Here is a 13669-nt window from a genome sequence, read left to right on the forward strand (position 1 = left end):
CAAATAGGCGCAACAGCAAAAAGAAAAACAAACAGTTTTGCCAACAAATGTGGAGCTGAACAGTCATACTCTAAGCATGTTGTATAGAAAAGTGAGGTGTTTCAAATAGCACTGGTTGCTTCTTGACAAATTTTTACTTAAGTAAGGTTCAACCAAACTACATCATATTTGCTGTAATAGATTTTAATAGTAAAGAAATGACAGAAAACTAAGCAGCTCAGGAGAATTTATTGCCTTTGTTCATGCAAACAGTGTAGGATGTAACATCAAGTGTTATGAAATCAGAGATTGAGGAGGATTGCCAGAATTCATCACAGTACATACCTTTTTCCCTGCCAGTCACAGATTTAATAAATGATAAATAAACTGCAGGTTTCTATAGCTGGTTTAAAACGTGATTCTAGCTCTTAAGCTTCAAAAGTAGCTTTTCTCTCTAACGCCAAACAAAAGCAGCCTTTCTGTCTTGATAGAATACAGATGTGCATATTTCCGCTCCCTTACAGTCCTTTGACTTCTTTACAATCTGCTGACACAGCCAGTCTTAAAAAGAATGAATTAGGAACAGGTTAAGTAATAAACACCCGTGATGCGTATGAGAAGCATGCAGTTTCCAATTGTCGAGCCCACGTTCTCTCTGTGATGCATGCCTCAAAGTATGGTTTATTGCTCTCCTTTGCAGAATGTTAATTCTTGGTGTGTTTCAGACTGTTCCAACTCATTTGTTCTTGTGTGGATTGGTGGCACAATTTTTCTGCTAAAGTATTATTGGTGCAATGCTCCCCACCCTCCAACCCCTCTTGTGCTGCAATTTTAGTGATAGGTCATTAATCAGTTGACAGGGAACCCTGAACTTGAGTTACTTTTACCATTTTTTAATCTAGATTTTTTTTTTCACATTAGTTATGGGAGTAAGGCACAATCTTGGATCGAAAATAGGCAGTTTTAGTTCATGCATAAACTCAAACTATAATAGTAAGAACTTCTTTGGAGAAAGTTGGGGGCAGGAGGGGGGTGTATAGATGTGCAGGAGGAGTTCCCGTGAAAAGTGCTCAAGGTCATAGTGGATGTTTCTCTGTTTTTTTAAATATATACATTCCTACTACAATTCTTGTAACAAGGTAGAAAGCAGACAGTATCTTTGCACTAGGTCACAAGTAGAAATAGACTGTTTTTACAAGGCACTATTTGCATGACTTACAGTAGTTTCCTGATGTTTCTAGTAGCTTAGACTTACTCTCCTTGTGTATATTTACCTGTCTTACACCAGGTGTATTTTATGTACTTTTTTACATTAAAAACTACTTCAAAAAGTCAGATGTGCAGACTGTCCAGAAGTTTGAAGTAACTATGGTAAAATAACTTGGATACAGTATTAAATTTATCATCTTTCCTATGGACAAGCACTTTTACTCTTCCGATTCTCTCCCCCGTCCCACCATGGCGGGGTGAGCGAGCGGCTGCGTGGGGCTTAGTTGCCAGCTGGGGCTAAACCATGACACAAGCATTTCCTAATGATATGTAGCACCACATAGTAATATTTCAGGATGCTAAATATGACTTCTAGCTGAATTCTAGTTACCTGAGTCAGTCTGGTGTTCCTGAGTTAGAAGAGAATGGGAAAAGGGGATGGTACGTGTCCTATCTGTGCCGGGGTTTGCTATTGTTGCATATCACTCGGTCCTCAGAACATTTTTTTCTGTGAGAAAAGATAGTATCTCAGCACTTTCTTTATACCTTTGTTGAAAACAGCACCAATAGGCTTTTTTCCTTTATACACTTAATCTGTGAGGGCTTAGAACCTGGTCTGTTAGATGCTGAAGGGCACCTTTTCTGAGGTGGAGGTCACACACTGCCAAAAAGCATGGTGTTCAGCACTGGACAGAACTGCAGATTATTTGACTAGGTTTCTGATAAATGGCAAGGAAATAGTGGAGAGAAAGCAAAAAGCAACACATGTTGTTTAACTTTTTTTTTTTCCCTCCCCTCCAGAAACAAAGTAAAGATAGATTTGGGCTTGAAGGTGATGAGGAATCAACCATGTTGGAAGAATCTGTTTCACCTAAGAAGTGAGTGTATACAACAGGAGGAAATGCCCTTTACTTAAGAGTGACACCTTTTAGCTGTGGCAGCTTTTTTCAAATGCAATAGTAAAGTTATTACTGTTAAGGAATTATTATTTCAATAGAAGGAAGTACTATCCCCAGGCAATTCAGTAGGCTCCTAGCTTCATTCAAGGGTTGAAGAGCAGGTATTTGTTGCAAAATTGTTGGCTAAGGTAACCACCAGTGGTAACTTGACCCTTCAACAGAGGAACACAGGCTGGAATTCAGTAAAATGCTGGGGTGGTGGAGGAATGATGCAGAGCTGAAAACACCCTATTAGATATTTGATCTTCATGCAAACACCTAGGATTTACAAGGTTTTAGTTGCTTGTGTCTGCTAGGTCCATGGTTTCCAGTAAATTTGACTCTTGTCAGTTTAATTGCACACTGTGTCATGAACAGAGGTGGCTTATTTCACCAAACCACTTTAGCCAAGCTAGTCAGATGGGTGGTGGGGGTAAAGGTGAGATTTTGGTACTAGTAGGTCAGACTATGGATCCGATGGGAGAGTAACTGAATATAGCAAAAAGCAGAACTGCAGAGCTGGCCGTACTCTTGAAAATGAGTATTAAACCTTTCCTTGCAGTGAAGGAATAGAAGTAGGTTTGTGACATTATAAGCTGTAATGAGCCACTCAAGTCTCCACTTGGCGCACTGAGGATGGCAGTGTCAACAGTGTGTATGTGAAAAGTCTATTTGATTTATTGTTAAACATACAGTTTATAGGAGATATTTAATGTGGCCTTATGTGAAATTTCAACTTTTGATGGATCGCACATGTTCAGATGTGCTTTATTTTGGCATTGCCCTTTCCAAATCACTTCCAGAATATACTGTTAAGTAAGTGCGGGGCAGAAAAGCCCAAAAATTGTCGTAGATGAATACAAGATTTTTCACAATTTAAATTACTTTTTTCCCCAGCAGATTGTTGCTGTTAAATCCAAATTTTCTGTCAATGCTTCTAGCTGTTAAAGCTTGAACCATATTTAAATATGAGCAGTATATATCTGGCAAAGCAGTTCATGACCATGGAGGACAGTAACTTCGTTATTCTTGAAAGGATCCTGCCTTCCAGCCCATTATCTGATAGGCTGCCAGACTATTAGCAAGTACTGTGTGTGCGTGTGTGTATAAAGAGGGAAGAAAGAATGTTAGTGTTTATCCCAAATCTAGGGTTTGCTTGCAAAACGCAGCTCCACAGGGTTCACGCTTCTATTTTCTGTTGATCAGCCTATGATACAACTGAAGCAAAGCAGTTGTTATGCCATAAACCTTGTTCTGGTTCTGTCTATCATGCATCTTAAAGGGGTAAAACTATTGTACCACATATATCAAAACTGCACGTTTACCTTCTTTCCTTGGTGCCTGCTCATTAGTGCTATTAAAATTTGATCTGCCAGAAACCTTAGATTAATTTTTTTCAAAAAGGTTAGAAAATGATTAGAAAGTAAAACTGTAAAGTTTTCCAGCTTCTCCAAATGTCATGAAATGCAATCTGAAAATGTAGAGAAAGAACCATCCGACAGGACTTGATTTGCAGGAGCTAACTAATTCTCTCTGTGTTGGATTTCTCCTTTTTTTCCTTTTTAGATCTACCATCTTGCAGCAGCAGTTCAACCGAACAGGGAAGGTGGAGCATGGCTCTGTGGCACTACCAGCCGTTATGCGTTCAGGGTCCAGTGGCCCAGAGACTTTCAACATTGGCATCATGCCTTCTCCCCAGCAACAAGTCACTATTGGTCAGATGCACAGAGGACATATGCCCCCGCTTGTGAGGAACTTCCTTGTTTTGTATATGAAACCTTTTTTTTTGCATTTGAAACTTGTCTGTGCTGCAAGTGGTCAGAAACAGCATGTTAAACGTATTACTAAGAGCAGGAGGAGTATATTGAGTGTGACTTCCTGGCTATCCTGCTGAACATAAGTTTTGAGCATCCTTGGAATATTTAGGGTATCCCATTTTGACTTATTTTCGCATTTTCTTTAAGGCCGGCTCTTCCAGCCTTCTTTTTACTTCCAATTAGTTAAACTAGTATTCAAAGGGTAGGAAAAAAGGTTTAAAGGCTAGCAAAAGTAAGCAATTTTAAGAAAAAGGCTTACATTTAGCTTATTGCTAGCCCACCAGTGTAGAGTTTTTTAGCAGGCTTAAACCTGATGCTGAGTTTTCTCATTTAAAAGACTATCAAATGCCCTAAACAGGCTGTAGAGAATATAATCACAATCATGACGTACCACTAGAAGTGTAGTATGTGTAGTGGGTTGATCTTGGCTGGTTGCCAAATGCCTACCCATCTGCTCTTTCACTCCTGCTCCTCAACAAGATGGTGGGGGGGAGCAGAAAATAAGATAAAAAAGCTTTATCTGAATATAGGCCAAGACAAAGGTAGGGAGATCACCAATTACCTTCATGGGCAAAACAGACTCAACTTGGTGAAAATGAATTTAACTTACTGTCAGTTAAAATAGAGTTAGATGGTGAGAAACAGACATAAACTAAGACACCTTCCACCACCCCCATTTTTACCCAGACTCAACTTTAGTTCTTCATTTCTGACTATTCTGTTCCTTGCTCCCAAGTGGTCAGTTTATAACAGTCCCTCTGCTGCCCCTTCCTCCTCACACTTTTTCCCAGCTCCCATGTGGGTCCTTCCTATGGGCTGCAGTCCTTCAGGAAAAACTGGGTCCAGTGTTAGTCCCCTATGAGCTGGATTTCCTTTCAGGAGAGCCTGCTCCAACGTGGATCCTCCACAGGCTGCAGCTTCTATTAGGACCCTGCTCCAGTGTGGGTTCTCCTTAGGCTGTAGTTTATTTCAGGGAAATATCCACCTGCTGCAGTGTAGGGTCCTCTGTGGGCTGCAGGGTGGATATCTGCTCAGGCATGGCCTTCTCCACAGGCTGCAGGGAAATACGTGCTCCACCGTGGTCTCTCCCGTGGGCTGCTGGGGAATCTCTGCTCTGCTGCCTGGAGTGCCTCCTCCCCATCCTTCTGAGACACTGGTGTTTGCAGGGTTGTTTCTTGAACTTTTTTTTTTGCCCTTACCCATGTTTTCCCAGAGGTGCCACCAGCTTGGCTGTTGGGCTCAGCTGTGTCCTGTGGCGGGTCTGTTGGAGCTGTCTAGAACCAGCTGTGCTGGACATGAGGCAGCCCCTGGCCTCTTCTCACAGAGGCCACACGTGCAGCCAAAACCTTGCCACAGACACCCAATGCAGATAGCCATCTTGCTCTGCCTAAAAACCTTCAGGTTTCTGTTAGCTTATGCATATTGATGAAAATTTAGTTTTAGAATTGTCCTTGACTACATCAGTAGGCTGTTCCAGGAAATCGATAATGATATCCTAGAAGAAAATTCAGTTTTCATGTTCATATTCCTAGAATGCAAGTCAGTAAGACACTTTGTGTTTTTGTGTATATCTGTTGGGCATTGTTTGATCTGAGAAAATTCAGCACTTTATAAGTGTGCAAGTACAGAGGAGTATAAAATGGCACAGGCAGAATCAAGACTGTGAGAGGAGTGTTAGGGAGCTCTACTTTCTCCATTGCACCAGGGAAAAACTAGCTATCTGAAATGGCCTGGTGTGATTGTTGGATTGTTGTCACTCACCGTCTCTTCATGCATATGTAGCATCTTCTTGAAGTGCCATTTGGAGCGTAGCACGCAGCCATTTCCTCGTTTTACCTTTCAGACCTCGGCTCAGCAGGCCTTGATGGGGACTATTAATACCAGTATGCATGCTGTTCAACAGGCACAAGCTGACCTCAGTGAAGTTGATAACCTACCACCTCTAGGGCAGGACATGGTGAGTTTCTCTAATCCCTCACAGAAATGGATCTTAATGCTTTGGGGTGTTTGCAGATGAGTTTAGTCATTGTCCCTGGATTTAAAGTGGTATTACTAAAGCTTTTAAAGTGAGATAAAATTTTTGTGCTCTCTTTAAGGAATTCATGTATAGTGTTCCACCTTACTCTAATCAGTCTTCTGAGATTAGATGTAGCAGACTTCCTTACACAACCATGTCTGGAATCCTGTTTGTTTCATGTCCATATGTACAATTAAATGCAAACTATGGGCAATATTTATGGTGGGAGAGACTGCCTCCTGGACACTTGAAAAATAAGAACAAAATACAATCCTGGCATTCCTGGTCCAGGTGAGGGCAGGAGGACTGATCAAGAGACTATTGCTTATGGGGGACTGTCAGTCAAGAGTGTTTAGCCTTCACGGATGCACAGTTTATGGCATTTACCTTTAAAGGGCAGCTGTTGAAATATGATAGCAGATCTGTAGTGAATGATTTGGCAAAAGGAAATGCTTGCCTTCACGTTTCTCTTTAAGGTCTCGGTTGTCCTCTGTTTCACTTTTATAGGTTCATGAAAGAACAAGAGATTTACATAGTATCTCCTCTTACAGAACCTCACTGCAATCCTTAATTCCTGTTTTTGTTATTGCTCTTCAGGCATCAAGAGTATGGGTTCAGAACAAGGTTGATGAATCAAAACATGAAATACACTCTCAGGTTGATGCTATCACTGCAGGAACTGCATCTGTTGTTAACCTTACAGCAGGTAAATTTCAAAGGGAAAAGGATTTCCTTGCAGTCTTCTAGTTATTTATCAGTCTAATTCAAGTAACATAGGGACTGAGTGTGGGGCAGCTGGAGAAAAATTTTCTTCAGAATACCCCAACAGCTAAGTGCATTGATGTGCGGAACAAGCTTTCTGTCTTTCCCAACACAATTTTTGTATCTTCAGTTTCTCTCTTACGCTAAAGGTATGACCATTGATGAAGATAAAATGTAGCTTGCTTATTCAACAAAGTAGAGAGTGTTTGCAAGGTTGCTAGAAAAAAGCATTATTGATCTGACAGTTTTTAGAGAGAGATTATGTGTTGACAGTGGGTTTTTTCTTCAGCAAGTTACAAGTTGAAGGAGCTGGGAGTGGCTTAAAGAGGTCAATAACTGTATTACCTTGGGTTCTTTCAACATTGAAAGACAGCTGAAACTGTGGACTTCTCAGCAAATTGCATTGAATCAAGAGAAATTGATTTTTATTGAAAATTGATTTATTATTAGAAGATAAATTCTCATAGAAGAAGAAATGTAGAAATTGGAAAAAATCATAGCAATCTTTAATTTTTTTAAAGTGATAATTGCGTTACTCAGTAGGCATTGCTTGGCTATCTTGAAATGTCTCTTTCATCTCTCACCAGTGTAGCTTGTCCCTTTTAACCACTAAAGCACTCTGATCATGAAAAAACATTTGCTTTGCAGGGGACCCAGTTGACACTGATTACACTGCTGTGGGATGTGCAATTACAACCATCTCTTCCAACCTCACTGAGATGTCTAAAGGTGTGAAACTGCTTGCGGCTCTCATGGATGATGAAGTTGGAAGTGGAGAAGACCTCCTGAAAGCTGCTCGAACATTGGCCAGTGCTGTCTCAGACTTGCTGAAGGCTGTGCAACCTACTTCAGGAGAGGTGAGCGGATGGAAACTTCTCAGGTTCCTCTCTTTGAAGTGCATGGCGTTGGCTTTTTTGAGACATGTTGGCTTCTAAGTCTCACCTGCTAATGTCCCCTGTGCAAGCAGTTCTTTTGACTACTACTTATTCCTTCATCTGTCTCTGTCTTCATGCCTTTAAATCTTTCACCTTGATATTAGAATGTTCTGTGTTATATGCAGAGGTTAATTGATTTGTGTAATAAATCATTAATTTATCTGAGTACTGTATCGTCTTTTAGAAACAAATTTCAAACAGTACTATGACTCAGTTTAATAGGAAGTGGAGAGACACTCATTCATGTTTTTTTTTTTCTTTACTGTCTTTGTCTACTTTGACATGTAAAACAAGAAGTTAATCCCTCTGTTGTAGTTTTCCAGAAATGAGAGTAGCAGTGACCAGGATAGACTATCTTGAGCAGTTAGTTATGAGTCTGCGTTTGTCTGCAGCCAGTTTGCCTTAGATCTGTTCTCTTCAGATATTTATGTTTTGAAGAATATGAAATCTCTTGATGTTTCACATTAGTTGTGTATTGACTGTCCATCCTTTATTATCCTTGGAGTTATTACAACAACAACTATTCAAGTTCTTCAAAATCCTTTACACATTCTCTGTAAGCACTTCAGATGAAACTCCTGAAATATGGGTGTGCAGTTGTGCATGTGGAAAAGTAAAGATTTTTTCCAAAGCGTTTTGCTTGTGTATATTTTTTTTTTAGACATATTGATTGCACGCTAATGCAGTTCCTTGAGGAAATCTAAAATTCAAGTAAAGCTCGTTTTCTTTGAATTACTGTATTTTTTCACCATTATATTTTCCCAGCCTCGACAGACAGTTTTGACTGCAGCTGGAAGCATTGGGCAAGCAAGTGGGGAGCTACTGAGACAAATTGGAGAGAATGAAACAGATGAAAGATTCCAGGTAATGAGGGTGTTGCTTGTCGCTGTCAGAACTGTGCAGCTTTCTAATGAGGAGGCCACTGCATAAAACCAGGCATCCCAAAGTGTGGTTAGGAAATGCTAGATTTGAAGTTTCTCAATGCTAATTGAAGTTAATCCATTATAAAATAGTTTTTAATTACACAATCACAGAGTGCTGATTTCATAGGAACCTGTGCTTCATTGTGTGCATCATACAGATGCTTTCTTGCTTTATGGAGAGCTGTTTGCATTGTACTCCCCTCAGTTCTTAAAATGCATGGCTCATGGTATGTACATAGGGTCAGACTCTTGCTTTTCAAATTCTACTCTGCTTCTTACTTTCACCACTATGTTCATCACTGGTTTCTTTTATGGTGACTTTCAGTACCTCAATGTTGCACAGATAACATCTTTTATAGCTTTCCTGTAGGATGTGTCATTCCATTTTACAGGTGGAAAATTTGGCATTGAAGTCCAAAGATCTGCTAATTTCAGATACACTACAATCTGTTGATCTTTCAAATTCTTGACCTTGTGTCACACTTGATGTGTTTGAATCACAGTTCCTATTTGCTTCAGTTGCAACAGAGTGCAAGTTATATCGCACAGACACAGAAAATAAGGAACAAACAACTTTTAAAAACTCTGCCTATCTTCACTAAGTGCAGTGTGTCAGATGCAAGTTTATAATTGAGTTTTCCAGGGGGGCATGCATAGTCTTAATCAATTGTTATGAATGCCATAGGGATTTTTTGAGAAGCAGTGTATTAAAACCTGCACATACACACAGACAACTTCAATCCTTGCCCTTCCTTGTGTTTCACTGTCTTTGCAAGCTAATGACCTACTATGCCATGTATTTATGAAGAATGAATGTTAATTAATAAATACTGAGTATTCTCATTAAATACAATGGTTTTCACCTAAGTGTTTGCTATGTCTGTATGTATGCGTGTAAACCAAAAGTTTACACAACCTCTTGGTATACTGAGTAGACGAAAATTACTGTATTACAAACATAATTTCTTTAAGATTACTAGTATTGCCAATTATCAAATCATAATGCCTATCTGACTTAAACTGCTAACAGCTAACACTGTTATTAAAACAACTGTTTTTAAATGCTCTGTTAAAAACATGTCTGGATTTTTTCACTCAATGCCGAGAACAGTTTTGCACCAGAACTAAGAGGGAAGTAATTTACGGCGACAGATGGACCTTTGGAGTGCACTGTATGCGCAATGTCTGCTATTATAACTTACGGGCCATTTTAAACACTTGAACCACTAGTAAATCTATCTGCAGGTTTCATCAGAGTTCTCATTTGTATGCCCAGTTGACTATGTATTTCAGCCCTCTCTTTCTTGGGTAAGAGAAAGAACCTAAACGTTCTCATAATTGCTGTGGAGTGGTGGAGAAGGTGGGTAAGGAGAGGGATGGCTTATCATACCTTCATATCCTAAAAACAAAATGAAAACTAGTGTTCTTAATTTTTTTAATCCAAGGTTTTCTTTCTGCAGTGAAGTTCAAATTATGCATGAATGTATCTAGTATCTTTTTACAGGAAAGCCAGGTCATTTTAACAGTACAGGCATTAGGAAGACTCCATCCCGCTAAAAACTGAAGTAGATGGAATATAGCGTTTAAAGTGGGGAAACGGGAAGAAATTTTCTGAACTTTTTCGTTGCAGGAATTAACACATGAGTGTGTTTGAATTTTGCAGTTTCAAGAGTTAACTAAACTACATTCTGGAATTAAGACTGGTTTTGAGTTATATTTTGGAGCAGTAATTTATAGGCCTATATTTACATCATGGACAATGAAATATTGTGGTTGGATTTTGCATTTTCAAAAATGGAACGGCATTTGCTGTTACTGTTAAGCACAGTGAAGTACTTGAATTTAATATTAAGCCAAGTACTGTCAGTCCTCAGCAGTTTGCTCCTTCAGGATGTCATCCTTATTGCAGATATTTATCACATGTTTAGTGGTGGACTCCAGATGTTTTTGTACTAATAGTGTACTCACAGGAAGTGAAGATAAGTACATTGTGATTTGGGACATAGGTTTGTTCTTATGGACTTTGAGACAATTCAAAATTTGACAGTCCGTACTTGTTCAGTCCAGTAACTTGATCATGTAAATAGAGAAATGGTTGTACTGAAAACAGAAAACTGTTGACTTTTCTGAGTAATAGCCATGTTTGCTGCTTTACACAAAACAAAATGTTTAAGTTTTGATACAAGAGAACTTCTTACCTTCAGCAGGCTTGATCGTAATATAAAAAAGGTATATAATTTTTCTTCATAAGACTGAGTTTTCTCTTTGTTTTACCAGGATGTTCTGATGAGTCTGGCCAAAGCTGTTGCAAACGCTGCTGCCATGTTAGTGCTGAAGGCCAAGAATGTAGCACAGGTTGCTGAGGATACAGTCCTGCAGAACAGAGTCATAGCTGCTGCTACTCAGTGTGCACTCTCTACTTCCCAGCTTGTGGCTTGTGCGAAGGTGAGGCTAACAGTATTCGTGAGGTGGCAAGGCATCACTTCGAGTGTGTGCTTCTGTGTATTTCCAATGGTCTTAGGCAATAGACTGTGTTAATATCATAGCTCTAGATTTATGCAATATCAAAGTTGTTTACTACTAAATTGTCACCAATAACAGTGGCAAACCAGGAGCCCAGAGGATGTGAGGTGTTGCTATAATCTCCAGAGAAAGTGCCACAGATAACAGAGCCCATCTGATGAGTTACTAATATTGATAAAATAAAAAAAGTAAAAAATACTAGTTCAAGAAGCACAGCTTGCCTGGGGGACTGTGTAAGTTTTCTAATAAAGCCTAGAATTAGGGTAGGTTCGCCTCATCTAAAGCTAAATAATTAAAAGTTGGTATTCTTGCTGAAAATAAAATCAAGCTGGTGATCATTGATTTTAAATATATTTGCACCGATTTGCAGTAGCCCAGTCATTCTAATAGATCCATTGCTTTTGTCCAAGTACTGATTTTCAGTCTAAGCAAATTACAAAGGAGTGGAGATCAGACCTCAAACTCTGAAATCTGCAATTGGAGTGTTACATCGTCGGCAGCCTTTTTTGTCTTAAAATTAAATAAATAAAATACTAATAATTTTAAAGATCAAACAGTTTGTGTTTCCTACTTGGATGCTGCTTTTGAAGTCTGCAGTGTCAACTTTTGCAGGGAAACGGGTATTCAACTGTTGCGAAACATCCAGAAGGTTTATATTAAAATTAATAGCCAATATTAGGTATTAAATTTCCAACATTTTCAATATTTTCTGCTTTATGTCTCTGGCTGCAAGGGCTTTTTGGAATGCACACATATGAATTTTCATTATTTGGACTTGATGTTCTTACTGCCTGTGAATTTCAATATGGTCTGAGATACCCAGTAGCACCCTGTTTTCCTCATAAGATGTACACAGTTTTCTCATTGATAAAAGCTGTATGCATATGCCTGAACAAAATGGGGGAGGGTTGTTTCTAATCTGTAGATAACAGGGTTTATTAGTTGTCTTGTGGCTTCAGAAGTAGAATGTTGTTTGATTTGTGCCAAGCACTACTTTTATTTAAACAAGCAAATGAAAGGCTGATACAAGAAGGCTTTACAAGACCAGTTCCAGTTAAGATTTCATTTTAGTTGGAATTCCAGGGTACAGACGTCTGCCAGTGGACATGATTACTCTGGAGGAGTTTGACCCAGGCCTGCTCTCCAGAACCACTATCTAGTGTTTTCTCAGTTCAGTAGTTGCTGAAGAAGCATGAAATAAGGTGGGGGCCTCCATTCTCAGAATCTAAATTGAGATTAAATTAACGATAGGCAGAGCCCAGATTCCTAATCTTAGATGTCTGAAGCTATGTATTTAAATACTCACTTTCAGAGTTTTCTGTCTAGGGAAAACAGATAAGGTAAAGATTAAAAACTAATGTAGTAGATGTTTCACTTGTTAGTAGTTAGGAAATTTGCAAATAGGCCTTTTCTGAATGCTTCGTGTTCTTTCCCTGTGCAGGTTGTGAGTCCCACCATCAGCTCTCCAGTGTGTCAAGAGCAACTGATTGAGGCAGGGAAACTGGTAGACCGTTCAGTGGAGAACTGTGTGCGGGCCTGCCAGGCTGCCACAGACGACGCTGAGTTACTGAAGCAAGTCAGTGCAGCTGCCAGCATTGTCAGCCAAGCCCTGAATGACCTCTTGCAGCATGTCCGCCAGTTTGCGAGCAGGGGAGAGCCCATTGGACGCTATGACCAGGCTACGGATACCATCATGTGTGTCACAGAGAGCATTTTCAGTTCGATGGGAGATGCTGGTAAGTTTCGCTAAGACAGTATTCTTCTGTGGTGCAGAGATGTGCACGTTTCAAATAATGCAAGTGAAAAAACCTTCCCTTAAGAGTACTGTGCTTCTAGGCTAGTGCTGTCATGATGGGTAGTCATTCAACCCATAATATTAAATCAGCAAAATGCATGTAGCTGTGTGCTGGATAGAATGAATATTATGTGAAAACAATTAACATCAGGCTAAAAGATCACTGTAATATTTTGTCTGCTTTCTACCACTGCTTCACAGAATCGTGTAGCAATTTCTCATCTCCAAATATGAAGACAGGTGCCTGGGAGAATACTTCCCAGTGGTTCGTTTTATCATGCCTAGTTTTTGTTGTAGGTTTTGAAACTTCCTTCTGCTTTTTCCTGTGATGTTTCTAAAACATGCAACTTCTAGAATGAATGAAAGCTTGAGATGCCAAAAATTTAACCTAATACAAATTTTTAAAGAACAAGTAAATTACTTAGAGTGCTGAAATTTCAATAGTTATAAGTATTATGAAGTAGCAACAGCATGGAAGGGCACTGTCGAAATCAAGACAATTCATATGAAGTTTAAAAAGGGATCACTTTTAAAAAGCTGTTACGGGGAATAGTATGGTTTTGGTCTTTTCTTTCATGTTATATAAATGCAAGGTCAGGAAAGAAAATATTTCAGTCACAGTTGTATTTGCGTTATTACAGTCGATAAGAAAAAACTAATCTTTTACTGTAGAGTCAGCTGTTACGTTTAAGAGATAAAACTTTCAGACGTTTCTTTTTTTTAAGGAATTGTCATTTCAGACATGCAGCACTCTTCTAGAGTAACTAGTAA

The 13669-nt window shown here is 39.3% G+C and overlaps 1 protein-coding gene across 1 annotated transcript in view; it reads left to right on the forward strand.

The window, feature by feature from the left end:
* TLN2 (talin 2) overlaps positions 1 to 13669 on the forward strand; it is a gene marked incomplete at its 5' end in the record, with an annotated part of 110433 nt that overhangs the window by 18947 nt on the left and 77817 nt on the right. Inside the window, 8 exons of the mRNA XM_082004923.1 lie at positions 1990 to 2066; positions 3693 to 3873; positions 5787 to 5900; positions 6558 to 6666; positions 7371 to 7579; positions 8423 to 8521; positions 10858 to 11025; positions 12545 to 12839. Of these exons, the coding sequence (XP_081861049.1) occupies positions 1990 to 2066; positions 3693 to 3873; positions 5787 to 5900; positions 6558 to 6666; positions 7371 to 7579; positions 8423 to 8521; positions 10858 to 11025; positions 12545 to 12839 (1252 nt within the window). The remainder of the gene's footprint in view (positions 1 to 1989; positions 2067 to 3692; positions 3874 to 5786; positions 5901 to 6557; positions 6667 to 7370; positions 7580 to 8422; positions 8522 to 10857; positions 11026 to 12544; positions 12840 to 13669) is intronic.

Source organism: Phaethon aethereus (genome assembly GCF_964289735.1).
Source record: "Phaethon aethereus genome assembly, chromosome: 12".
NCBI classification, from domain to species: domain Eukaryota; kingdom Metazoa; phylum Chordata; class Aves; order Phaethontiformes; family Phaethontidae; genus Phaethon; species Phaethon aethereus.